General features: G+C 41.8%; 1 protein-coding gene across 1 annotated transcript; it reads right to left on the bottom strand.

Moving 5' to 3' along the window:
* Positions 1-1,033: 1,033 nt before the first annotated feature.
* Positions 1,034-22,262, bottom strand: zgc:64106 (uncharacterized protein LOC393348 homolog; the record flags this gene model as incomplete). The annotated part of the gene is given in 6 exon segments (XM_048259314.1): positions 1,034-1,143; positions 1,363-1,551; positions 1,931-2,020; positions 18,566-18,805; positions 21,940-22,103; positions 22,237-22,262. Coding segments are annotated over 5 exon segments (792 nt in total), but the record flags the coding sequence as incomplete, so codon positions are not given.
* Between the last annotated feature and the right edge of the window lie 3,421 nt (positions 22,263-25,683).

The following is a 25,683-nucleotide window of genomic DNA, read 5'->3' as shown; positions in this document are numbered from 1 at the left end:
GTTTATACAGTCTGTGGGCCAGATGTACTAACGCTTTTGCGCCCACTTCAGGCGTATTTGTTTCGCAACGTGCGTGTAAAATCATTGCGAGGTATGTACAAACAGGCCGCAATGATGTAAAAGCGCAAACTGCCTGTTGCGGGAGCTGAAAGTGGCAGATTGTGTTTTTAATGTCATGCATATGCATTCATGGGAGGATCCAGGGGAAAGTGGGAGTTTAGCGTAAAAAGATGGGAGGGGAAGAGTAAAGAGCGCCTAATTATGTATTCCGTGGTATGTACAAAGACTGCTCCTGAAAGCGCACGTCTATTCTGCGCCTAAATACTTCCGCCTTGTAAAAGCAGGTGTTAATCCAAATTGCAGTTCAATGCGTCAATAAGAGAACCTTTCAAAGACAGCAGAATTGCTATTTAGAGCACCAGTTTTGTAAGTCTTTGTACTGTACTATCAAAAGCAACATTAACTTTCATTGGCCTTTCGAATGTCTTACTTTCACTTTCACGTCATTCACTTAAACTTTCCTACTTGCTAGATTTGACCAATCTTCCATAGCCTACGTGCACAAGTATTTTGAGTAGAACTACTGATCTTAATTATCTTCTTGCTTGTTGACATCTTCTCATGTATGGTATTATTTCATGATCGCTAAACGTTAGATTCTTTTTAATGTTGTCAACAGTTAACTTCATTCAACTGCGCTTGTAGGCGCTGGCATTCAGTTGTGGACGTTCGTAAATTGCGTTTATGGGCGGAGAAAGGCAGAGAAAGGCACAGTTTACACTAAGGATTGACCGATTGATAAATACGTAGGAAACTTGGGTCTGACAGCGTTTGCAATGTGCGGTTTGTCCATGGCGCTGATAACGCTACGTTCGCAAATGTATGTACATCTGGCCCTGTGTGTCTGAGTGACAGTACAACTAGGGTCAACTACTAGATAGACCGCTTGGTTGTGTTTGTGTCTGTAAATCAAACTAGATTTGAGGATGACGACAGATGACAGATGACTGAGGGCTAAAACGGCATTGTTTACCTTGAAGAAGAAAAATCCAACCAAGTTGAATAGGAATCGCACCACCCAGCTGTAGTGTCTCATTACTTCCGTCATCACCACCCCTGGGTGCAGAGAGTTTGCCGTCACGTCTGACACAGACAAGCACACACACTTTAATACACAGAAGAATAGACAAATGCACACACACACACACACACACACACACACACACACACACACACACACACACACACACACACACTAACATAGAGCAGTAAAAAGCAAACACTAAACTAAACAGCGACTTCCACACCAGGGTGGAGGTTTCTGGGAGGCTGGTGTGTGGTTAAACACTGGTTGGTGGTTACCTGTGCCTTTGAGGCGTCGGGCGAGTTCATTGGTCCACAGGACGTTGTGCAGCTTGGTGTGGTTGTACACTTCGTCCATGCGGTAAACAAGGTTTTTGCCGTGGAAATGAGAGAAGTCCACTTTCCCCCGCCAGTGGTTGACAGAGGACACGTTCACGATGCGAGCGGGAGCTGAGCTCTTAATACGGTCTGATAAACACACACACACACACACACACACACACACACACAAACAAACACAAATTCCGTTATGCTCTAACCGATCATTCACAAATACACACAGCACATGTCATTAATCCCATGTATTCTCTTCCTCTCCCAAGCTATACACATATGGACATGCAGCTACACCTGATCTAACAGTGAACTGAAGCAGCATTAAGACAAATATGTGACTGTGATTATTAGTGTGCCTGTGTATGATATTCTGAGTCTTAGCATGGTGCTCTGCAAAACTTCTCAATGGTTCTCCCATGAAGAAGTTACGACATCCACAAAAGTTTTGTTATTTCACGGTAAGCAATTCAAAAGCTACAGACTGAGAGAAATGAAATGAATAAAGACCCACCCAGTAGAAGGTTGGTGAGGAGGAATGGTCCCACGTGATTGGTTGCAAAGGAAACCTCCAGCCCATCTGCTGTTATGCCTTTTGGCAAACCTGAACACACAGAGATGCACACACAGACACACACACACACACACACACACACAGACACAGACACACACAAATCAATTTTAATTTGGCCGAAAAAACATTGTGAGTTGTAATTAAGAATCAACAAATACCCATCTGCAATCTCAAAACATCTCCCCACAATCGCCACCACAGCACTTTTTCATCAGCATTGTCTATGCTTTCCATCCAACCCTTCCTAGTTGGTCTTACCACAGACCTTAGTTACTGTATTCCCAGAAATTTGCTTCAATTCCATTTGTCAACATTCAGCTAGCTTAGCCTCTGCTCTTTGATGGTGAACTGCTTGAATTCGCTGTGGCGCAACTCTGCAATGAATGAATGGTCTGATGGTGTATTACAAACAGTGTTTATGTCTGTAATTACAGCATGAAAGCCCTCAAAGCAATTATGTGTGGCTTGTTGATTTATGCACAAATGGCACAAATGATCTATGCTGTTGTTTAGTAAATAGGAGCCAGTGGGAATGGGAAACACTATCCGTCGGTTGACTGGTCTGTGGCCTCCAAGACGGGAGTAGGAAAAGAACGTTTTCTCAGTTCTCCATCTTCCTGTTTGTGAACACAGCGGCAACATTGCCAGAGGAGATCTCCACACCACAACTAGCTGACTCCAATACAGTGCCTATAAAAAGTATTCACCCCCCTTGGATATTTCCCCTTTTACTGCTTTCATACATTAAATCATGATCTATTTAGATAGGGAAATGTTAGGCATCCAGTAGCTTAGACAACCATAACACAACAAACACACTTACACACATATATCTCACATGCCTAAACACCACTCTTATATTTAAAGAGTTAAAAAATTGGAAGTGATTACAAAGGTCTGGTAGAGTGTGTGCAATGGTGGTAGAGAAAAAGTGACCAGTGCAGGGATTGAACAGTGCGATAGCTTGCTTATTATTAAATATTAACTATGACTATGAAAAGACAAGAATGTACAAATTATGTAACAGGGAATTATAAGTTATAAGATGTAGATGTTATGACCATAGTCCAGATTTTGTAGGAGGGCTAAAGGCTATAAGACAGTCAGCTGTACAGCAGACAAAGTGACATAATGGTAGGGGCTGCAAGAGACAGGCTCATGCTGAAAAGTCCATTTTCCCCTCCCCTTTTGTGTGGTATTGAAGAGCTGGATGGCCCTGGGTACAAAGGACCTCCTCAACCTTTCTGTTGAGCATGGTCTGCTCAAACAGTCGCGGTCATTGTCCATGATCACCAGCATCCTATTCATGGTCCGTTTCTCTGCAGTTGTTGTGAGTGACTCTAGCTCAGTGCCAACAACAGAACCAGCTTTTCTTACTAGCCTGTTCAGTCGCTCAGTATCTCTCTTATTAATGCTTCCTCCCCAGCACACCACAGCATAAATAAGGACACTGCCAATGATTGACTGGTAAAACATCCAGAGGAGCTTACTGCAAACATTGAATGACCGCAGCCTTCTGCCTGAGTGCAGTAAATGTATATAGTAATATAAAGACACCTGTGTCTGGAAGGTCCAGTCACTGGTCAGCCAGTATTCCTGGCTATAACTAGATGTACCGCATAGCGGTACATAATATGACCGTCGCTCAGTCCTGTACATCCGTTCCGCGAAAATAAATCACGCTAATCAATTTGTCTCCATCTTTTACTCCATCCCCCACTCTTGAAACTTTTGTGTATGCTTGTTTGGCATGCCTGTGTGTGTGTGTGAGGCTGCACAGAAAGTAGCCTACTGGCGCTGAAAAGGTGAATAGATTGTAGAATATCCTAAGAAGATGTAACATTGTTATAAAACCTTTAAAATCTCTAAACAATCACAAGTAGGGCAGTTCATCACAGTTCATCCATTGCAACTGGATTGATGAAAGGTCACTTACACCTGTAGGCTACATTGTATTTGGGAAAAGCAAAAAGGTATCAGCATAATGTTATATTTTTATTTATTTATTTATTAATAAACAAAAACATCTCTGTCAGTTCCATGCCGTTTTCAACAGCTATCAAAAACATAGGTCATTTTTGGATGGATGGATTTTTTGTGAATGTTTCTTCTTCTACATAAGATTTTAGTCATTTTTAGCTCATGTGATACTTTATTGTCAATGCACAAATTAAGTAACAGTAGTCTGAAACGAAATGCTGTTTTACATCTAACCAGTGGTGCAAATAACTGACATGTCCAAATGGGCCTTGATGAAATGCATCGCTAGACTGTTCAATTTTAACGGGCCAAAGTTGAAGAGCTGTTGTCCGTTATTGTTTGTGCAAATATAGGCTGATTCATGTTCCCTTGCATTGTGTAACTGAGGTCCATGGCTAGTCTGGCTTTCACCAGACCAAGCTCAATCTTTTAAGAAATCAAAAAATAAATATCGGGCAGATCAGGCTGGGTTCACCCAGCCTAGTCCGCGCCCGATATTGTCAAGGGCGCTGGAAGGGGGGTGCTGAGGGTGCTGCAGCACCCCCTGCTGGCAGGAGATAGATTTTTAAAAAATATATATATTTTTAAATAATTACTAATTTGCTCGACATTATTTATATTTTTGTATGTGAAATGATGAGTCAAATAGCAAAAAAGGGATAGGTTTGAATATAGGCTACTAAAAATTAACAGTTATAGTTGTTCATTTTCCGATTGAGATATCCACGCTCTGGCTATTCTAAATGCAAAAATGCATCAGGGAGTTATGACAAAACCTTAACTAACAAACTAGATCCTAATAGAAAGCTGTTAGCTTCCCTAAGCTACAGGTAGGCCTATAAGGTAGGCCTAATTACAACATAAATTGTCAATAGGCTATGCTGGCGACACAAATAAAATCTCCTTTGGAAACCAATGGCTTACGCCTTACAGTATCAAGCGGACTTAAACTATATCATGGCGAAAAGTTGTAATAAAATTCACGCAGCTCCATGAGTCAAGGAAAGCGCGAATGAAGTAACCTCTTCTAAATGGGACCCACTACACAGTAGCTTAAGGTGTGTTGCTAAAGCAGCCATAATGAAATGAAGGTGTCATTGTTTGGATACTTCACACACACGTGCTTTTTAATTTCACAGACTACAACTACCAAGCTGGAATCAAAGCACATTGATTCCCCTCTCACACCCTGCACGCACTTAAAACAAATAAACAGGCGTCTCAGTCTCACGCATGTATAGGCAAAACTGTATCAGACCGGTGTAACGTTGGTAAATCTTCCATTGCACAGAATGATTTTTGTAGCACGTGCAACAAATGACAGTCGAAAGATACAATTACAGTGCTGCTATCAATTTGCTTGGTATAACCGCACTTATAGTTTTCTACAAATGCAATCAATCAAATTGGCCTCCATCACTCAACCAATGTTAACGGTAACATTATTGTACCTAGGTCCTTATTGATATTATAAGATTAACATACCTGCAGTAAAAACCAAGCATGTCCGATAAACATTCTCAGATTTATTTTGGCTTCAAGAAGAAATGGGAATTACATTTCATGTGTACATCGTCCTATCCTTATTAGACGTTCTCTGCGGTAAACTACAGTCCTTGTAGGAAGCGTCCATTGTTTTTCCAACCCACTTTTAACTTCCAACAAAATTCATCCTCACAAAATTACGTCTCACTGCAACGATGCGCCATCTAGTGTACAAACGACTACGTGTGGCCAATACTGGAAATGCAGCCATGATGATGGTGATGAATATTTGGCTTTCTTTTAATCCTACTGAATTTGTAATTATAAATTGGCCGTTCTAATACCGATAGTATGTGCGTGCCTGTGTGTGTGTGCATGTGTATATGTGTGCACCGCTATCTACAGGCCAATGAGTGTACAGTCACTAAATGTACATATAACCTAAATTTTTTTAGACCCCCCCATGGATGAAATTCTACGACACTTGGCATACCCCCAGAGAATGCCAGGTCAATCATACACATAAAATTTGGTGCAGTTCTGAACATCTTAACTGAAGAATGGGGCGATTAAAGCAGAATGATATTGCATTTTCATTTTTTACCGGGGGGGTGCAAATCACAAATGAGGTTGATGTGGGCCCTTAAGACCAACATACCATAAAAGATTCTTCATCCTCAGTGCCACGGTTCAGGTAGTTATTTAGGAAAAACTGCTTTTTTTGCGGCCCAGAACGGGGGGGGGTCTGGGGGGAGAGTGGCCCCCGGGGCGAAACGAAAATTTTCCGTAAAAGTCTAGTGGGGCCATGGGCGGACTGGTTATCTGGCATACCGGGCATTTTCCCGGTGGGCCGACGCACCTTTTGGGCCGATAGAATAGGCTATATATATAATTGAATCATTTTGGGCAGCGCTCGGCCCAAAGGAAGGGCAATCAGCGGCCCATTGGTTACATTTCAATATTGACACGGGACTGATCCAATAACAGCTCACGTCAGGCCCCACCCCTCCCATTTTGGCTCAGAGCCAGGATTCTGTGAGCGCATCAAAAGTTAATCGCAAACCCGGACAGCAAAATAGTGATTTGCAAACCCGGGACAGCAAAATAGTGTCAAATCGACGTTAATTGTTTGTCAGATTGATCAGTTTCCGTCAGACGCCCAAAATTCAACATCAAGTGGCATGAGTGGTGGTTCAGTTGGTCTCTCAAAGTAGAGAAGGGTTCTATCTTGGAAGGGTTATCATGGTAAAGAAGGACTAAAAGACTGTAGACTGACGGAAATGTAGGTTGCAAAACGTCACGTCATGCACAAGCCAACTAAGCTACAGTAGCCTATATATAACCTATACGATAGGCTACTGGAAGACACTAAAGATAATTAGTTCATGTAGCTGTACTGTTCCAAAATGTACCAGCAATGTAGGCAGGTACATGTAGTATAGCCTACAGGAATAAAATATTTCCAGCAACAGCCCTGTTTATTTTGTGTTGTTTCAGTTGTCCTACAGTGATAACTGGTATAAATTACATTAATGTCTAAGACAATCTGGGTAATTTAACTCTTTACACATAGGCTTCAGTAATTTTTGGTGCTGCTGTCAATTGTAGCCCATTGAATAATTTGAAATGATACTTTGAATTCAAGCAGAATCTCTTCTTTAATAATTGCTTGTTAGCCTACTTGAATATGGAGATCATATGCTCCATGCCTACCTCTGATCAGTCAGAGAGATAACCAATGAGGCCTACATCACTTCCAGTGCTCCATGACAGTTGAAAATATATGCATATTTAAAGGTAATGCAAAGATTTTGTATTTAATTAGGTGTGCCCGACCGATTTGAGGGCCGCTTGGGCCAAATATGCCAGGGCCGATTTTTGGTCCCAGTCCGCCCCTGAGTGGGGCTACATACCCACCAAATTTCATGTGCACTGGTGTTTCGGTGTCCCGGGTATCATTGACCAAAATTTCAGGAAGTAGATGACGGGAAAAAAAAAAAAAAAAAAAAAAAAACTTTGACAATCATTATATGACGGCGGTCATAATTCCACCATGAAGACAGAAGAACATTCCAAACAACTCAGAGAATAGGTCATTTAAAAGCATAAGTCAGGGGATGGATACATAAAAATGGTCAAGTCACTAAACATCCCCTGGAGTTCAGTGAAATCCATCATTAAGGAATGTAAGGAATATGGCAAATGTGCAGGCCTAGAGCAGGCAGATTGAGCCACAAACTGAGTGACCGTTAAAGAAGAATTCTAGGGGACAGTTATGACAACTCTGAAGGAGTTAAAAGCTTTAGCAGTTCAGATGGGACAAACTCTGCATATAACAACTATTGCCTGTTCAGTTTCAGTTTCAAAATTCAGTTTTTAGGCCATCAGACTAGACTTGGCAGACACCAAACATTGCACATCACCACAAATGCACCATCCCTAATTTGAGTGGTGGTGGTAACATCATGTTGTGGTGATACAGCAGGCCCTGGAAGGCTTGGAACTACACAGCGAACAGGGAAAACTAAATGGTTTAAAGACAACAAGGTAAATGTTCTGGAGTGGCTGAGTCAAAGCCCAGACCTCAAGCCTATAGAAAATCTGTGGCTGGAGTTAAAAAGGGCTGTTCACACCCGATACCCTTCCAACCTAACAGAGCTTGAGCAGTTTTGTAAAGAAAAATGTATTCAATTTGCAGTATCCAGATGTGTAAGCCTAACTGAAACCTATCAATGCAGACTCCATGCTTTAATTGTGGTGCATCGACTAAAGGCTGTCTTGAAAAGAGTGAATATTTATCCAAACGCTTATATGTCATTATATATTTTTAATTAAATAACATTACTTTGTAGAAGTCTGTTTTCACTTTGACATTAAAGAGGGGATTTTTGTTAAGTATTGTAAAAAAAGACCAAAATAAATTGATCAAGATTCCATTTATGAAAGCAGTAAAAGGGGAAATATCCAACGGCGGTGAATACTTTTTATAGGCACTGTACAAGTGGTCACCATTTGTTTTCAACACATGGCAGTAGACTGAACAGAATGAACAGTATGCTTGTCTACCACAAACCTCTGCTTCCTGTCTTGGCACTCAGTCCAAACCATAGACTGTATAGGTCCAAACAACAGGCGTTACCATAGTGATAACAGATACAACATCACCGGTCCAAGTTTCCCTCCAGTCAAGAATTTAGTGTTAACAGGTCAAAACTGTTAAGGGTGCCTTTAATGTCTGGCCAAGGACAAAAATATAACCATCAGGCCACTGCTAATAAACCATTACAAGCCACACTAGATTGTACAAGCATACCAGCAACAGGTCTTAATTGGGCTTTCCTTGCCGATGAAAATACCATGAGTCAGAGGATTCCGTTTTGAACATGGGCAAAATGCACCATTGACATCAATATGTTTTGTATAGAGCTACCACAGGTTACTCTATACAACCACAGGTGGCAGTGTGGTGACTCTATATAAAACATGTTGATGTCATTTGGGGCATTTTGGAAAATAAAAAAGAAAGATTTGCATAAGACAAGTCAAATTGGTGTTTTCAAAAAGAAGGGATCATGGAGAATAAAGAAAAACATATTTAAAAAATCTTTGTATATTCCCACAAGGTGTTTGGGTGCTCTGAAAATGATAACCAAAATGATTTTTCAGACTTTTGAGGTCTGCTGTTCAGACCCTGAAGGGATTTGTTTTCTGTTCATTGCTTTTTGTGAGAGTGTTTCTACTTATCTCAGTAAGGAAAATAAATCAAGAGCCTATGTTGAGTACAAATATGTCTTCTGATGGTCTTAAACAGAGCCCAGCCAAAAACTCCAATAAAATTTGTATCAATTTTAAGGGACAGATATGACCATGCAGGATTATCCAGACCAAACGTGACGATTTTGCTACATACTATTCCTATTTATGTACCAGCATGCAAAATTTGAGCCTCCTACATGGTTTAGTTCTTAGCTGTGGGCTTGTGAACTTTGACAAAAAAAAAAAAGAGGCCGAACTAAATCGACACCCCCCTCCCCCTGTAAAACTGGCTGTATATTGGAAAGTCTTGATCTTACATAAGAGTAATTTTACAGTGTGTCTCCTGGGTAACATAGGTACACCTGGTAATTTTTTCTGAATTTTTTGAGACCTAAGTGCGTGGGCCCTGGTTGAACTGACGTGGAATGACCCACATGTTATTTTCTATATTTTTGATATGTTGCTGAGTGGATCATAAACGGCCCCAGCAATGAAGAAAAGTGATTGATAATGACTGACTGACTATTATTGTGTTACATGCTTCAAATGTAAAGCACTTTGAGCTGCATTCTGTGTATGAAAGGTGCTATACAAATAAAGCTTATTATTATTATTATATTATTAGTAACTCCTGCCTTTTACATTTGTAATTAAATGACTGGAAATGATTGCCCTCTAAATAATCTATAAGCAGAGAGGTCACTTTTGAAGACTGGGGAACTTGGTGATTCAAGATGATACCTCTTTCTGTAACTCTCCAGCAGTGGTTCTTATGGAATTATTTGCCTCTCTTACCATCCTCCATACTGTACGTGGGGGCAAGATAACCATAGGTCTTTGTTCAAGCATGTATGTCGCATTTCCAGTAGATTTGAACCTTTTAATTATTGTTTTAACTGTAAAAATGGGCATGTGCCTATAGTTTTTATAGCCATTCACTGACTTACAAATGTCAACACACATTCTTTTTATTTAAATTTTGTGAATTGTCTTGTCTTTCCGATGTTGAAAAATGACTAGCCTTTTTTAAATGAATATTTAGCTTCTGTTTCACTTTATTTTCATACAGTAAGGGGCCGTGGGCAGAGTCAAAATATTAGCCTACTTCAGTCACGTCACAAATGCAGTAGGCTACTACCTTCTAAAAACAGTGTCTGTACAAATGCCGCCTGCCGTCAGTCAGTGAGGGCGAGCAATCACGTCGAAACATTTCATAACATCCAGACTATAGTAGGGGGGCCTATGTGTCTAATTTGGAGGCTTGTGGGATTCGCATGTTAATTTTTGGAGAGTATTATATCTTTGTTCTAGGGGTTCTTAAGAGTAAAAAAAAACATGTCTCCATTTTTTTTAAAATCAAAGGTCAAATTCAGAAAAGGTCAAATTTGGTGTTTTGTCCATAAACCTCACATTGCTGGTATTATAGCATAGGGTTTGGTGCCAAAAAGCAAAGATATTCTACAAGGTAGTGTGCAAAAGTGGACCACATAAACAATACAACATTATAAAACATTTTTAGGCTGATGATTGATCTCTTTAACAAGAAATTGTGCCTAAAATTCTCGAAATTGTCCGCTTAAAAAAATAATACTTCAATATCAATACTATCAATTCATGCCTATTAGTGCGCTAGCTCTGCCAGTTCTTGTCTATGCCCATTCAGAGCACAAAGTGCAGAGATCTCTGTTAAATCAAGTTATAGACTTTTACATAGCTAATACCAGCTGAAGTCTGTAAGGCCTTCCGTAGCCTATGTAAGTGTGAAGAAAAGAAAGGGTAAAGGATCAGATATACAAACAGACAGGTGAGTGTGTGTGTGTGTGTGTGTGTGTGTGTGTGTGTAAGAGAGTGAAAGAGAAGAGAGACACTACCAGTGACAGTTGGCTGTTGATAGCTGGCAGTGACAGAATTTAGAATATCAAATAACCTGAAGCAATTAGTGCTCTGTTCTTCATGGTTGGTGATATTAGTGACCTTGTAGCCTTTTACATTTACCATGAGAGAGTATGGAGATGGTGATCACAGATCAGCCAACGATTACATTGTTACAGTGCAGTTATTTTACAACAGAACAAATCAGTTTGGCACAGGAACTGCTACAAATCCACCTGTAACAGTGAGCATCTGCAGCATGCTAAGATTTGCTAATAGAAATCATGTGAAGCAGGCAGGACTCAGAAAAGATGTGGTAGACCATCTTCTGAACCTGCAGCAACACCTGCAACTGCATCAAGTCCATCTAGAGGGACTTTGTACACTTATTCAGCAGCAGCTGCTGCCAGCATAGATAAGTGCTTCTTCTGTCAGAAGCAGACAAAAGAGTGTCTTCATGAGGTGTCCTCTTTCAATGCAGGCAACCAACCAAGAGATATAAGTAATATTTTGAAGTCAATGACTTTTAACAGGTAGCCAGTGTAAAGATGCTAAAATGGGGGAAATATGTTCATATTTTGTGTGTGTGAGCAGCTGCATTTTGTTTAAGCTGTAAGCTCTTTAGACAGATAACATTACAGCCAGCGTAATAGCATTGCAATAGCATTGCAATAGTCTATCCTTGAGGTGACAAAAGCATGGATTAATTTCTCGGCATCTGGTAAGGATAAGGACTTCCTTATCTTTGAAATGTTCCTTAAATGGTAAAATTAAGTTTTGGTGATCTGTTTTATGTTATTATTTAGTGCTAGGTCCTGGTCAATTATAACTCCTAGGTTTTTAAAACTTGTGGATGAGGTCAGTGGAAGATCACTATATGTAGCCTGTGATGTGGATAGAATATCCCTCATCTTTTTAGAACCTAAAACCATGACTTCTGTTTTATCTGAGTTCAAAAGCAGGAAATTATTCGTCATCCATGTCTTTATATCTCTTATACATGTGTCAAGTTTGGAGAGGTATAGTTATGTATCATCTGCTAAACAACAGGGGCCCCAGTACTGAGCCTTGAGGCAATCCATATTTTACCATAATCTGGGTAGATGGTTTATTATGGACCTGTACAAATTGTTGATGGTTAGGAAGGTATGATCTAAACCAAGCTTAGAAAAGTGCTGAGTCTTTTGATGCCTATCAAATTTTTCAAGCCTAAGTAGTATGTCATGGTCTATGGTGTCAAAGGCAGCACTGAGGTCCAGGAGGACCAGTATCGATACAAGGCTAGGCTTTTTTGAGGGAGGGCTTAATAACAGATGTCTTAAACGACTCAAGTGTACATGCCCTGATAGCATTGAATTATTTATAATCTAGAGCAAAACATTATCCAGGAAGGGGAGAGCAGTCTTAAGAAGGTGAGTAGGAATAGGGTTTAGTAGACTAGTTGTAGATTTTGATGAGGAAATTGTGGAGGTGAGATCTAATATGTTTTGTATCTTTCAGCAATGGAGTATGTGTATTTGGTGAAACTAATTGGTTATTGATCTTATCTTTAATTGTTTGACATACAATCATAATACTGGCATACAATCATACTGTTGAAAATAACTTTTGTGAACTTTATTCAACATAGCCAGTGATTTAGGCAAAATGTATGGTGTTAATTATAGTGAAATATACAATTTCACAAAAATAGGGTTGAAACAGGTAAAAAAAATGGAGACATAATTTTTCTCCATGTTCAATGACCTCTAAAGACAGTCCAACCACTCTCCAAAAATTAACATTTCAAACCCACAGAAACCACATAGGCCCCCTGACAACTATGTTATATTCGTCAGGTCGAGATGTCATTTTAGCTAAAGTGGTTAGCGGTTTCTCGGGCACAATTGAGCAGTTAGTCCACACTCCATCAACCCACAAACATGAAATCTACTTCTATCAAAACTTTTGAGAGGGAGACACTAAATTAAGTTGAGTGTTGCGCAGTAAGCACAAGCATAATTTAGTGGTTTTAATGACAGAGTTTAGCGATTCAATGCCTGGTACAGATATTACAATCCAATGCAGACAATGCTATGAATATGACACACGTTTTGAACAAAGACGGAGCTAAAGGTGAAGATATCCATCTCCTGTTACTGGATCAGCAGGTAAGACGGGACAGGACGGGTATACCACCCGCATCGCCAGACTCACTTATAGCACAACAGCTTTGTCAAAGTCAAAGTCAAAGTCAGCTTTATTGTCAATTTCTTCACATGTTCCAGACATACAAAGAGATCAAGAAATTAGCATTTCTCACTATCCCACGGTGAAGACAAGAGACATATTTGACCAATTTTAAGTCCACAGACAAACATAACATTCAAGTGAACAAAAAAGTAAGTAAATAAGTAAAGAGGCACATATAATAATGAAAAAAATAAGAGCAGCAAAATGTTGTTGAAATATTTGCATAGACAGTCAATAAAATACTAGTGCAAAGTACTGTAAAAGGCTTACTATAAAATTCTTGTTTGACCTAAGTAAAGAAAGAAAGTGACCATAGTGGTTGCAAGTTATGTAAGAGCAGCAGAAGTGTTGTGTTTTCAGGACAACAACAATTAACAAAAGTGTACAAGTGTGCAAGGTTCAAGTGTGCAGGTGGAGAGAATTACAGGCAGCCATTGTGGGTCCAATGTCCAGGATGTTATGTAGCTGAGGGTGGAGGGGGAGAGGAGAGGAGAGAGTTCAGCATCCTTACAGCTTCAGGCATGAAGCCGTTGGTGAGTCTGGTAGTGCGGAGCGCGAGGCTTCTGTACCTCTTCCCAGAGGGCAGTAGATCAAACAGATTGTGAGGGGTGACTTCATGCTTCCCACAATTTTGGTCGCCTCATGGGGTGAGGTGGGTGGTGTAAATGTCCTTCAGGAGGGAGTGAAGCACCAATGATCCTTCCAGCTGTGTTCACTATGCCTGCAGGCTTTTCCTGTTGTATTCAGTGCAGCTTCCACCACAGCGACATACAGCTGGAGGAGGCTCTCAATGGTGCCTCGCAGAATGTGGTCATGATGGCTGGTGGAGCACTTGTCGCCTGAGTTTTTTCGAGCGAGGAAGTACAGGCGGCTGAGCTCTTCGCCAGTGATACAGTGCTGGTGGGTCCAGGAGAGGTTCACTTTGATGTGCACCCCAGGAATTTGGTGCTGCCGCTCTCTCCCACCCACAGCACCGTCGATGGTCAGTGGCAGGTGTTGGGCAGACCCTCCCGAAGTAACAACAATCTCTTTGGTCTGCTGACGCTCAGCAGGGGAGGTTGTTGTCCCTGCACCACGTGGTCAGATGGTCTCCGTCCTCCAACCCATTGCCAGCCCTCGCCGCCTTGGTGATGAGACTCCACCAGAGTTGTGTCGTCAGCAAATTTTCAATATGTGATTGTTGCTGTGGGTTGCAGTGCAGCTGTGCGCCAGCAGGGTGAAGAGCAGCGACTGAGAGCCTTGGGGCCCCTGTGCTCAGTGTGATGCTGCTTGAGGTATTGTGCCAACACGCATTCTCACTTGGGGGCCTGACAGGAGGAAGTCCAGTAAGCCAGTTGCAGAGGTAGGTACTCGAGTCCCAGCTTGTCAAGTTTGCAGATGAGTTGTTGTGGTATTATATGGTGTTGAATGCAGAACTGAAGTTCATAAACAGCAATCTCACATATGGTCTCTTTTTCCAGGTGGGTGAGGGCTGGGTGGAGGGGCAGAGCAGATTGCATCCTCTGTAGACCCGCTGGCTCGGTATGCAAACTGAAGGGGTCCAGGGTGGGGGGAGAATGGCTTTGATATGTGACATGACAAGCCCGCCAAAAAGCACTTCATGATGATGGGTGTCAGTGCCACAGGGCGGTAGTCATTGAAGCAGGATGGAGCAGTTTTCCCGGGCACAGGTATGATGGCAGGCAGCTTTGAAACATGATGGGGACGATGGCTTGCTTCAGGGAAGTGTTAAAGATGTCTGTGAAACATCCTTAAGCTCCCCTGGCAGTCCTTCAGCGCCGCGACCTGGGATGTTGTCTGGACCTGTTGCCCCACGGGTGTTGATAGCAGCAAGTGTCCCTTCACGCTGTCGGCAGAGAGGCACAGGGGCTGCTCATGTAGAGGGGGATGGGTCTTCTGTGGGCAGGTGCTGTTTTGTGCTTCAAAGCGAAAGCAAAGAAGCGGTTCAGGTTGTTGAGCAGAGGGATGTTGCTCTCACAGCTCTGTGGGGCTGGCTTTAGTCCCGTGAGGGCCTGAATGCCCTGCCATAGGCTTTGTGAGTTCCTGCTGTCTTTGAAGTGGGTGGTTATCTTGTGAGAATATTCCTTTTTGCTTCCCTTGATGCCACGGGACAGGTTGGCTCTCGCTGTTTTCATGCCAGCTTCATCCCCAGCTCTGTAGGCTTTTGTCTCTGGCCCTCAGCAGCCTGAGGACATCCCCTGTCAGCCATGGCTTCCAGTTAGCCAGTGTGATGATGTCTTTTGTGTGGGTCACATCATCCATGCACTTGGTGATGTAAGAGGTTACAGTGTCTGTATACTCCCTATGTCTGTCCGGGTTGTTGTAAGTGGCTGCCTGCTTAAACATTTCCCAGTCTGTTGTGTCAAAGCAGTCTTGAAGAGCATCGGAGGCCCTCAGGCCACACTTTACCTGCTTACGAACCGGTTTGTTCGCTTTTACCCCTTTGTCTGTATGCGGGCATTAGCATAACAGTGATATGGTCTGAAAGTCCAATGTGGGGAGGGGGTGGCTTTGTATGCTCCTTTGTGTGTAGTGTAGACCAGGTCCAGGATGTTATCTCCTCTTGTTGGAAAATCAACATGCTGGTGTAGCTTTGGAAGTACAGTTTTAGATCAGCATGGTTAAAATCTCCAGTGAAGATGGTGAAACCGTCTGGGTGTGCCGCCTGTTGTTCACTGACAGCCTGGTACAGTTCTCTAAGAGCCGCGTTCTTATCGCTGTTGTTGTTGGTGGCGGGATGTATACTGCGACTAGCAGAATCGCAGTAATTCCCTTGGCAGGTAAAAAGGTCGGCACTTTATGATCATAAACTCAGCCAGTGGTGAGCAGTGTTTGCATACTACTACAGTGTCCCGGCACCATTCGTCACGGATGTAAACACAGATTCCTCCTCCTCGTGGATTTACCTCCCTTTACAATGGCCCTGTGTCTGCTCGATAGCATGCTAGCTGCTCCAGTTGTACAGCAGAGTCCGGAATGTTGTCATTTAACCAAGTCTCAGTGAAGACGAGCACACAGCAGTTACTTACTGTCTGGTTCGTTGATCTCAGCAGTCGATGTGATCCATTTTGTTGTCCAGTGATCGTACATTTGCCAGGAGAATGGATGGTATGAGCATGAAGTTGGGCTGGCCGCTAGCCTAGCCGGACGCCTCAGCGCTTGCCCTCTTCTGCTTCCTCGCACACCGCCCTTTCTTTCGGGAGGAGTAGCAGGCGAAGTCCGTGTTGTTGCAGGCGGAGTAGTCGAAGTTCCTTTAGCGCCTCTGTTGCAAAGTCCAGAACGCTGCAAAACTTGCTTTTGCAGATGTCGATTAAAAGCTGCCTGCTGTACTTGTAGTACGGCGTAGTAAGACAAGGCGAACACGTAGAACTTTTCGGACAAACACTTTTTAAACGAACAAAACACCGTGCGGTTGGGACAGAGAGGTAAGCTGCGCGTGTAATGCAGCGCCGCCATCTTGGATCTCATTTGACAACCACCGATGGGCTAGTAAGAAAAACTCTGTTGTAGTTTCTAGATGATAACCTACTGTGAAAAAAGGTCCACCATCTTGCATTTTAAAAGATTAAACACTGTCCAGCTATTTGTGTGTAGAAAACAGTCTTTTTTAATTTAACAAACTGTTTTAAAATTGATGATGTTACATATCAACTTGCACATCTACATCAGTCTGCCTCCACACACCAAAATCCTGGGCCTTTTGTAAGGCACCAGAGTGGGTGTCGTCCAATTAACCCATTACCCCACCTGCAGACAATTAACAGTTAATAGTCTGACAGGCCATGTGCAAAAGCGCATTCAATTAAGACCCCGTTTACACGAGCATGTGTATTTTTATAAACAAAGACATTTCCCTACGTTTGAGCCTTTCATTTAGACGCAAACGGAAAATTCGCCCCGTAAAACGGTTATACAAAAAAACTCCAGCCAAAGTGATTTTTTTGGAAAACTTTGTATATGCGTTTGGTTGTAAACTGTGGTAAACGGAGTTTTGGGCAGCCAACGCGACAGTATGCGACAGAAGTACACCAAATGTGCGACCGATGTTTACATTTACATGTTCTCACGTGCGACTTTTCAGGGTTCTGATTGGTTAATGTGAGCTTGAGCTTATCCTTAGACTGCCACTGTGGTTTGGCGTGCTCGACAGCATGTATGTACACGGGTTCGTGTAAACACATTTTAAAAAAAAAACGGTCTCCTGTAAATGCAGTTTTATTTGCAAACGTAGATGGCCAGATATTCGTTTAGGAAAATACCCTGCTTCGTGTAAATGTAGTCTAAAACAGTGTCCTAAAAAAGGGAAGATGTAGTCAGCATCTTCACACCTACACTCACAAAATGAATTTCTGTCAATTAACCTCTTATCAGTGCAGATTATTTATGGGTATCCTCATTTATTGTGATGTCCAAGTTCCATGATAGTGTTTGTTTCACGCATGCAGTGTGTGGTTTGGATGAGCCAGACGGGCAGCTTGCCTGTCTTCAGTTTAAAGTTTCTGTCCAAAATTGCCAGTACAGGTGGCACTCTCACCTCCTGTCTTACCTGTGGATCCAGTAACAAGACACCTTTATCTTACCTCTCTTGTCAAAACGTCATATTCATGTAAGCCTTGTCTGCATTTGAATGCGCTTGCTCTGTGTGTAAAGCCACTAAATTATGCGCGTGCTGCGCTACATTCAAAATTTAATTTAGTGTCTCTCCCTCTCAAAAGTTTTGACAGAAGCAGACTTCATGTTTGTGGGTTGATGAACTACTCAATTGCGCCCGAGAAACCGCCAACCACGTTAGCTAAAATGACATCTCGACATGACGAGTATAGCCAAGGAATTATAGGCTAAGTAGGATAGACTACACAAATTCGGGGGTTCAGGGGTTTCTCCCCTGGGGATTTTTTTTTTAAATTCTGGTAGCTAATTGGACGTTTTTCATGCAATTTTGCAAGATGCCCGTCTGGCTCATCCAAACCACACTCTGCGAACCATAGCATTAATTCCTGCAGGCGCCCTGATTGACATCATAGTCATATGGAAACTGAGAAAGACCATGTTGCATGCTAATATTGCATGTAAAACGCTTGTAGAAACTTACATCGTCTCTACACAATGTTGCCCAACATTTCTCTGCTCCCCAACCCCTTTCATTAAACTCTACATACCCAATTTAAACCTAAATAGTCCTGAAAGGATTAACTGATAGTGAGGTGTTTATTAAGGTCTATTATCAGATCCTACTTGCATAAGTAGTACCTGAGGCTCCTGCGTTATTCACCAGGATATGGATCTCTTTTTCCTCCTGTAGGATGGCGGCGGAAAACTCCTGCACGGACTCCAACGAGGACACGTCCACCAGGCGTAGGTGCACATCTGCATTCCCGCTCAGCTCCCGGATCTCGCGCAAGGCATCGCTCCCACGGGCCTCGCTCCGGCACGCCAGGATCACACGTGCGCCCCGCCGTGCAAAGTCCAGGGCAATGAACTTTCCAATGCCTAGATAATGGGGGTGGGGTATTGGGGGTAAGCAGATAGACAATTAGTGAGAGAGAGAGAGAGAGAGAGAGAGAGAGAGAGATTCTAAAATCTATCCTATCTGATCCTAAAAAGAGAATACGAATTGGGTGAATATCTCATCTCTGTCAGAGATACGAAGCAGAGGCACATCCTGACCAATACAGGCTCAGTGACCACAACCTAGCAATAGAAACAGGCAGACACAGAAAAACCTGGCTGCCAAGAGAGCAAAGATTATGTGGTCACTGTCAGGCAGAGGAGGTTGAGACAGAGGAGCACTTTCTTCTTCACTGCCAAAAATATGACACTTTAAGACAGACCTTTTTCAAGAACATCCAAAGACCAAGAAGTGATCCAGGATCAAAATCTTTGTCAGTAATTGTGTTACACAGCAGAAACATGATATCAAATGGCAGACCTGGGCATGGAACTAACAAAGACAAAACAAGCAAACTACAATGACATAAAGTAGCAGCCTAAATGTTCTGCGCCCCCCAAGTGCTCTATGGTTATCTGCAGAGACACAGGGATTAAAAGTGAAAAAAAAAAATCGTTTGACTGAACTTTTTTCAGGTCATAAGTCATACGTTGTTCATATCTACCTATAGATATAGCACCCCTATCGCGACCTATTAGTTTTTAATGTACAAAAAGATGCAAACAGCAAAGTAAAGCACCAAATAAACACCAAAACGAGGCTACAGGGTACTCTTAAGTTACTATGTAATTAATGCCACCTACAGGTGAATGCATAGAACATAACAATCCTATGGTTTGTGTACCCTGTAGCCTCGTTTTAGCCATGTGAATAAGGCAAATTGAGAGTGTTCTTGATTGAGATTGAGTTTTCCTGTTGAACAAAACAATATTTCAATACCATCCCTGACCATTGCTGATTAGCCATTGCTGTTCTTTTCTACTGCAGCAATATTGTAGAAAGGCTTTAACACACTCTTATTTAATTATTTCAGGCCAAAAGTGTTTAAAGGGGAGATTTTTTTTCTTGTTAATATGCAATTCAACACTAAGTAAAATCTATAAAATCAAGTTTGCAAGACTTCACATTTCCTCATCAAAGTAACGAATCAGAACAGTCTAGATATTGTTCATATTTCCATGTGTTGCCTCATCTGCATTTAATGAAAACATGGTAATTTTGAGTTTTACAGACAACTCAAGTTTTCCAATGAGCAGCAATACTGTGTGTGCTCATGCAGGCGGTCTGTGCATCTGATAACGACAATCGTGTTGCGCTATGAAAGAACATGGGTAGCCTACTTTCTGAGCGCAAACACGGTCAACCATAGATAAACGTAGCCTACCTCTGTCGTGGTGCCTAGTTGCACCAGGTAGGGAAGATGTCCTGAAGTGCAAGAACGTTAACCTTATGGCGGTCTTCTGATTGTTGGCGTGCTAAAACATTTTCCTATTGCATCCATAAACAATTTTCTTGCAGCAAACCGCGCAAAAGCAAACCCCTGGCACTTTATTTTTTTACACCATGGCTTGTTAGTTCTCCCCCGTTTCCAACAGCCGCCCATCTCCATTTATTTTTTAACTTTTGACACCTGTGCCTTCCTTTATTGTTGTTTATGTAAAGCACATTGGTGTTTATGTAAAGCACATTGAATGACCTCTGTGTATGAAATGCGCTATATAAATAAACTTGACTAGCAACGCATCCATGACAGCTAGTGGCCTTGCCAAATAGACGCACACAAATCATGACGCTAATATGCAAGGTTCTGGTAGGCCTACTGGTTATGGTTTTGTGCTATACATTAATAATAGCAAAGTTTTAAGTTGACTATTTTTAGTGCATGGTTATTTTTTGTCAACATACGCTCACAACCTACTGTCGTTAAAATGAGGCCTAAGCAAAATAGGCTACAAGGTGGTCTGTGCGTCACAAACACGACTGACCCCCTTACTCAACAGTTCGCGATATTATTATTTTATGTTAACATGCTCAGTCAAAACCTTCCGTCGCAAATTGTGAAAAACAGACGGGATAGGCATAGGCTACGGTTTATATTGCGTCGCTTTACACATACTGTTAGTTGCATTGATCAAAAACTGTAACAATAATAGTAGGCTACATCGGGTGGCAGCAGGCTATCTGTTCAAGTCATAGGTGACACCCAAAATGAATGACCTCCCCTGACAAGAGTTTGCAGTTTTAAAAAAAGGAAAAGAAAAGGTGATAGACCCCCCTCCTATTTTTTTTTCTCACCGGATCTGCATCGATCTCAAATATGACATTTCTAAAATCAAATTGACGGAAATCCGTCATACGACGGAGAACTTTAATCCTTGAGAGACACAGCAGTCTCAAGTGAATCTGGAATCATTCACAGCTTCTTATGCAAGGAGCAATACCCAAGCTGAGTAGTCACAGAGGTCTGGCACGGGTTACACATCTGGAAAACATTTGTGTCTCTTTGTATAATAATGTGCATGCGTATACAAGGAATTTGGTCTCGGCATTTATCCCATCCATGAATTAATGAACACGCAGAGCACACAGTGAACACACAGTGAGGTGAAGCACACACTAACCCGGAGCAGTGAGCTGCTTTGCTACAGCGGCGCTCGGGGAGCAGTGAGGGGTTAGGTGCCTTGCTCAAGGGCACTTCAGCCATGGCATAGGAGAGCAGTGCTCAACCACTTCCCCCGCCCACATTTTTCCTAATGGTATCTCATGGCTATCCCTCTCCCCCACACACAGTACAATTACCTCCATCTGATGTGCACACATGTGAAATGTAGTGCTGAAGGCAAGCATAAAGAACTGAGCAAACGTTGGACTATTGGCTACCAGAGGAAACCTGAGCCCCATTGTACCACCATCCTCAGCCCCACATTTGCACAGTTCTCTTAAAACAGTCAAAACATATCGAGCACTGTAAAAAATCCCAAGATAGTAATATCGTTGCGCGTTTGCCACGGAAGAATGACCAAAACGACGATGTTATGAAAACGAAATAAATATAATGTTAACTATTGGGGAACAGCCCCCAATCCCTTACAAATTAACGGAGAACAAGTAAGTGTTTCTCATATAGTTTACAGTAGCCTAGTTGCAATGGGTAACAAACTGTATCGAAAGTCACCTGTATTGGCACCGGTGACAATGGCCGTTTTCCCCTTCAGCTCCACTTTACACGCGCGCGGGTTCCAAGAGCCCCTCCGTTGAGATCGCACTACCAGCCCCAGGACAACTGTGGAGATGATCCATACTGGGCTGCACAGGATGTCACTCAGTTCCAAAGGCATTCTGGAAAGCAGTATTCTTTTAAGCGAAACGTTAAGTCACACGGCCACACAGGATCGAGGACAAGAGACAACACAAAGTTGAAGTGCGCAAGGGTGCGCATTTTATGGTGTAAAGTCCAGCGCTATAAACAGACCCTGTCTTTGATCTTTTCCTCCACCAAGTGGTGACTAAGTCAACGAAGCAGATGTTTGGTTTTATTCCACTCACATCTGGAAGTCCAGGGTATTGATTGAGACACAAACTGACAGATAGTTTGACGGGACATTGATTCTATCAGAAACGTAAACTATTTGCCCTGGCCTGGGTAGAAGGGAGATGGGCCGGGCTTACCTTATCACATTATCACCTCTGGCCCACATATTTAAGGGAGAATGTGCTAGAAAAATATGTTATCATTACCAGCAATAGATTTATAACATGAAATTATACACAAATTCTACAAATAAAATAGGCATTTTGCAACTGTCCCCATGTTTGTATCACTGTTCAGAAGTTATACGAAAGCTTTCTTGAAATGTTTTGAAAAAGCCAGCTTTAATATTCGTTGGTATTTCTTCCTTTTTTGTTTGTTTGTATTTTATCTACTCTAATTGTCTGGCACTTACAAGTGTGGGAGGAATATAACTGGCAAAATGAAACATTGCACTCTTTGTAACATTAATTTGATACAGCTGCAATAGGCTACTTGGTCATAAGCAGTCACTGAAATTGAACTTGAACTAGCCAATATAAAAACCTTTCCCCACATCCTTGTATTATAATACTATGTGCGAAGTGGTTCTGAAAAGCAACAACCTTATGGCAGATATGTGCTTCTTAAGCCAAAATGTTGTATTTTTGTTGGTCTAATGTGACCATAATAACTTTTCCCCACACACCGTTTCCTACTGTGAACCATTGTCTTCTTTCTGCCTTGCTGCAACTGAGAGTAGTTGTACGGATATGACTGTGGACTCCTATAGCCACTACATTTTTTGTACATTTTTCAGGGTGATGGATGATGGTGACATTAGTTAAAGGAGCAGTCAGCGATCGTATGCGATTTCAAGCCCATACATTTTTTGACACATTCAGCAAATTCCTCATGACCCGCTGTGATGCAACTTCGACCTGAACTTTTCCTCACTTGATTTGAATCAACTTATTGTTTTTTTTCGGTATTTTGACGATTGGGCGGGTATCCCTGCACGCGAGACCCACTAAAGCTTGCTTTACTAAAGCTTGCTTTACTAAAACGCGTGTGTGATAAGCAGAGTATGAAGTCTCTACATGCATCTGCACTCACCTATTTGAAGTCATAGGCAACGACAAAACAAAGTCTTCCACTTAGTTATTTACTTCCTATGGAGCCCGGGAGAGCTCACTTTAAGTGATATTTTTTCTGGTCGTGATAATTTGTGAGCACGTTTTCCTTTAATTGAGCCCTCGAATTAATAAAACGTGACCCAGTTAGGCCTAAATTGAGCTCGCGAAATATGTATTTCGCGTGCTCACATTTAGTAATTCCCGACATTTTCTCACCGCTCGCTGTGCTGTGGTGGCAACTTCGTACTTGGCATGGACAGTGTTGTATAAAGTACTAGAAAGCAATACTTGAGTAAAAGTACAAGTATCGTACTAGAAAAAGACTTTGGTAGAAGTGAAAGTTACCTTTTAGAATATTACTTAAGTAAAAGTCTTAAAGTATCTGCTGTACTTAAGTATCAAAAGTAATTTTCTGATATTTAATGTACTTAAGTATTTGAAGTAAAAAAGTAAAAAAGTAAAAAAGAAAGCGGTTTTATTTTGAACTTTTTATTGTGAACTTTATTTTGGCTTTCTTATAGTAGAGCATAAAGCATATTCAGGGTTCCCATATCTTCTTAATCTCACTCATCAAATCAAAATCACATTTTTTTCTAGGACGTTTCAGGCACAATTCTCTTAAGTTCAAAGAACAAACAGCATATTTTAGAGCTGACATCAAAGAAAAAAACAGAAACAGAAATGTCCCTTTTGTATGGTCAGGTAAAAATAAAAAGGCTATATAGTATAGTAAAGGCTATAATAATTCACTTCAACTCAGAAGTTAACGAAAAAATATTCCACTATTCCACAAAAACAGAAAGAAAGAAAGAAAGCCTTTGAAATGTAGCTTATCTCACGCTTCCACAAAGAGGCATATTGAGCTAATGTTTAGGCTACATGTTTTTTGCATGGGTAGGCTATAGCCTATTGTTGTTTGGTGATTTAGCCTACTCCTTTACTACACCCTCTTCTGAGCAAACAAGGCATATAGGCTTATCATGTAGAGTAATTGCTCTTTCTTACATTAAATAACTTTAATTTATCCTCTCTACTTGTCCCTGTAGTCATGGCCTCCTCATCACTAATTTCGGGCTCATCATTTTCAGTGGTCGACTGGTTGATCTGCTGCTCAGTCTCTCCTGGCCTCTTTCCATCCTTCCTGACGCTTGTGTTTACTGTAGGACAGGCTCGGCTATCCATATCTGAGAAAACCTTTTTGAAAAGACGGGCTATATGGACCCAACCAACTCTTTTTGGGAGGGGAGAACTCCCTCACATAGGCTACAACCCATGCAGAGGCATTGCATTCGTGTCTTACTTTAAGAAAAGATAGACTAATATGACAAATGTCAATATTTTTTTCCTCGACCGGCCCAAAAGTGAAGCGGCCCACCGGGAATTCTCCCGATTGTCCACCCCGGGCCTGATTCAGTCTTACTCTTCTTGGACTGAAGACAAGTCCTGAGATGCTAAATAGACTTTCACAGGCCGCTGAGGCAGGTAGCGGAGTGTTCAGCTTCACAGAAAGCTTCCAATGTACAGAAACATTTCTTGCCAATTCGGCCACGGGTGTATGACGTTATCTTCACCACTACCCTGTTCATTTAGTTCACCACTATCGTCTGGGTGGTCATCTATGATAATGGGAGGTCCTCCAGTAGGTGCTTCCATGGCGATTTCAGTTGTCGTCCTCCTCCTTTAGCAACAAACAAGCGCTGAAATAGAGCGCGCAGCGTGTCGGAGCGTGGGTAATGCAATCTAGGAGCAGTGATTCGCCAAACCTCCCTTATTGCAGTCGCACACATTTCTTCTAATTTTATGTTTTAGTAACGAGTAACGAAGATGCTTAGTGGAAATATAACGGAGTAAAAGTATACATTTTTATCTAGGAAATGTAGTGGAGTAAAAGTGAAAGTTGGCATAAATTTAAATAGCGAAGTAAAGTACAGATACGTGAAATTTCTACTTAAGTACAGTAGCGAAGTATTTGTAGGCCTACTCCGTTACATTACAACACTGGGCATGGACTAGGCCTAGCTGTCTGTAACATTACAGTTCATATTGGTAATGTGATGATAACCGTAGGCAGCTAATTAAAGCCTTTAGGTGGTCAGGATGGTTTATAGCGGACTTCTACTCTTTGTAGCAGTCACCTGTGGTGTCAACCGCCAGCTGGAGACCCATAATGGGGAAATTCTACTAGGCTACATAGGCTACTCGGGCTCTGTTGTAATGACCGGTTTCCACTAGGCTACCTCCTAGATTGTTGACTAAAGCCAGAGACTTTCTAATG

This window comes from Alosa alosa, chromosome 12 (assembly GCF_017589495.1).
Source record: "Alosa alosa isolate M-15738 ecotype Scorff River chromosome 12, AALO_Geno_1.1, whole genome shotgun sequence".
Lineage (NCBI taxonomy): Eukaryota > Metazoa > Chordata > Actinopteri > Clupeiformes > Clupeidae > Alosa > Alosa alosa.
Note: the sequence above shows the minus strand (reverse complement) of the source record. Positions and strands in the feature narration are given on the sequence as shown.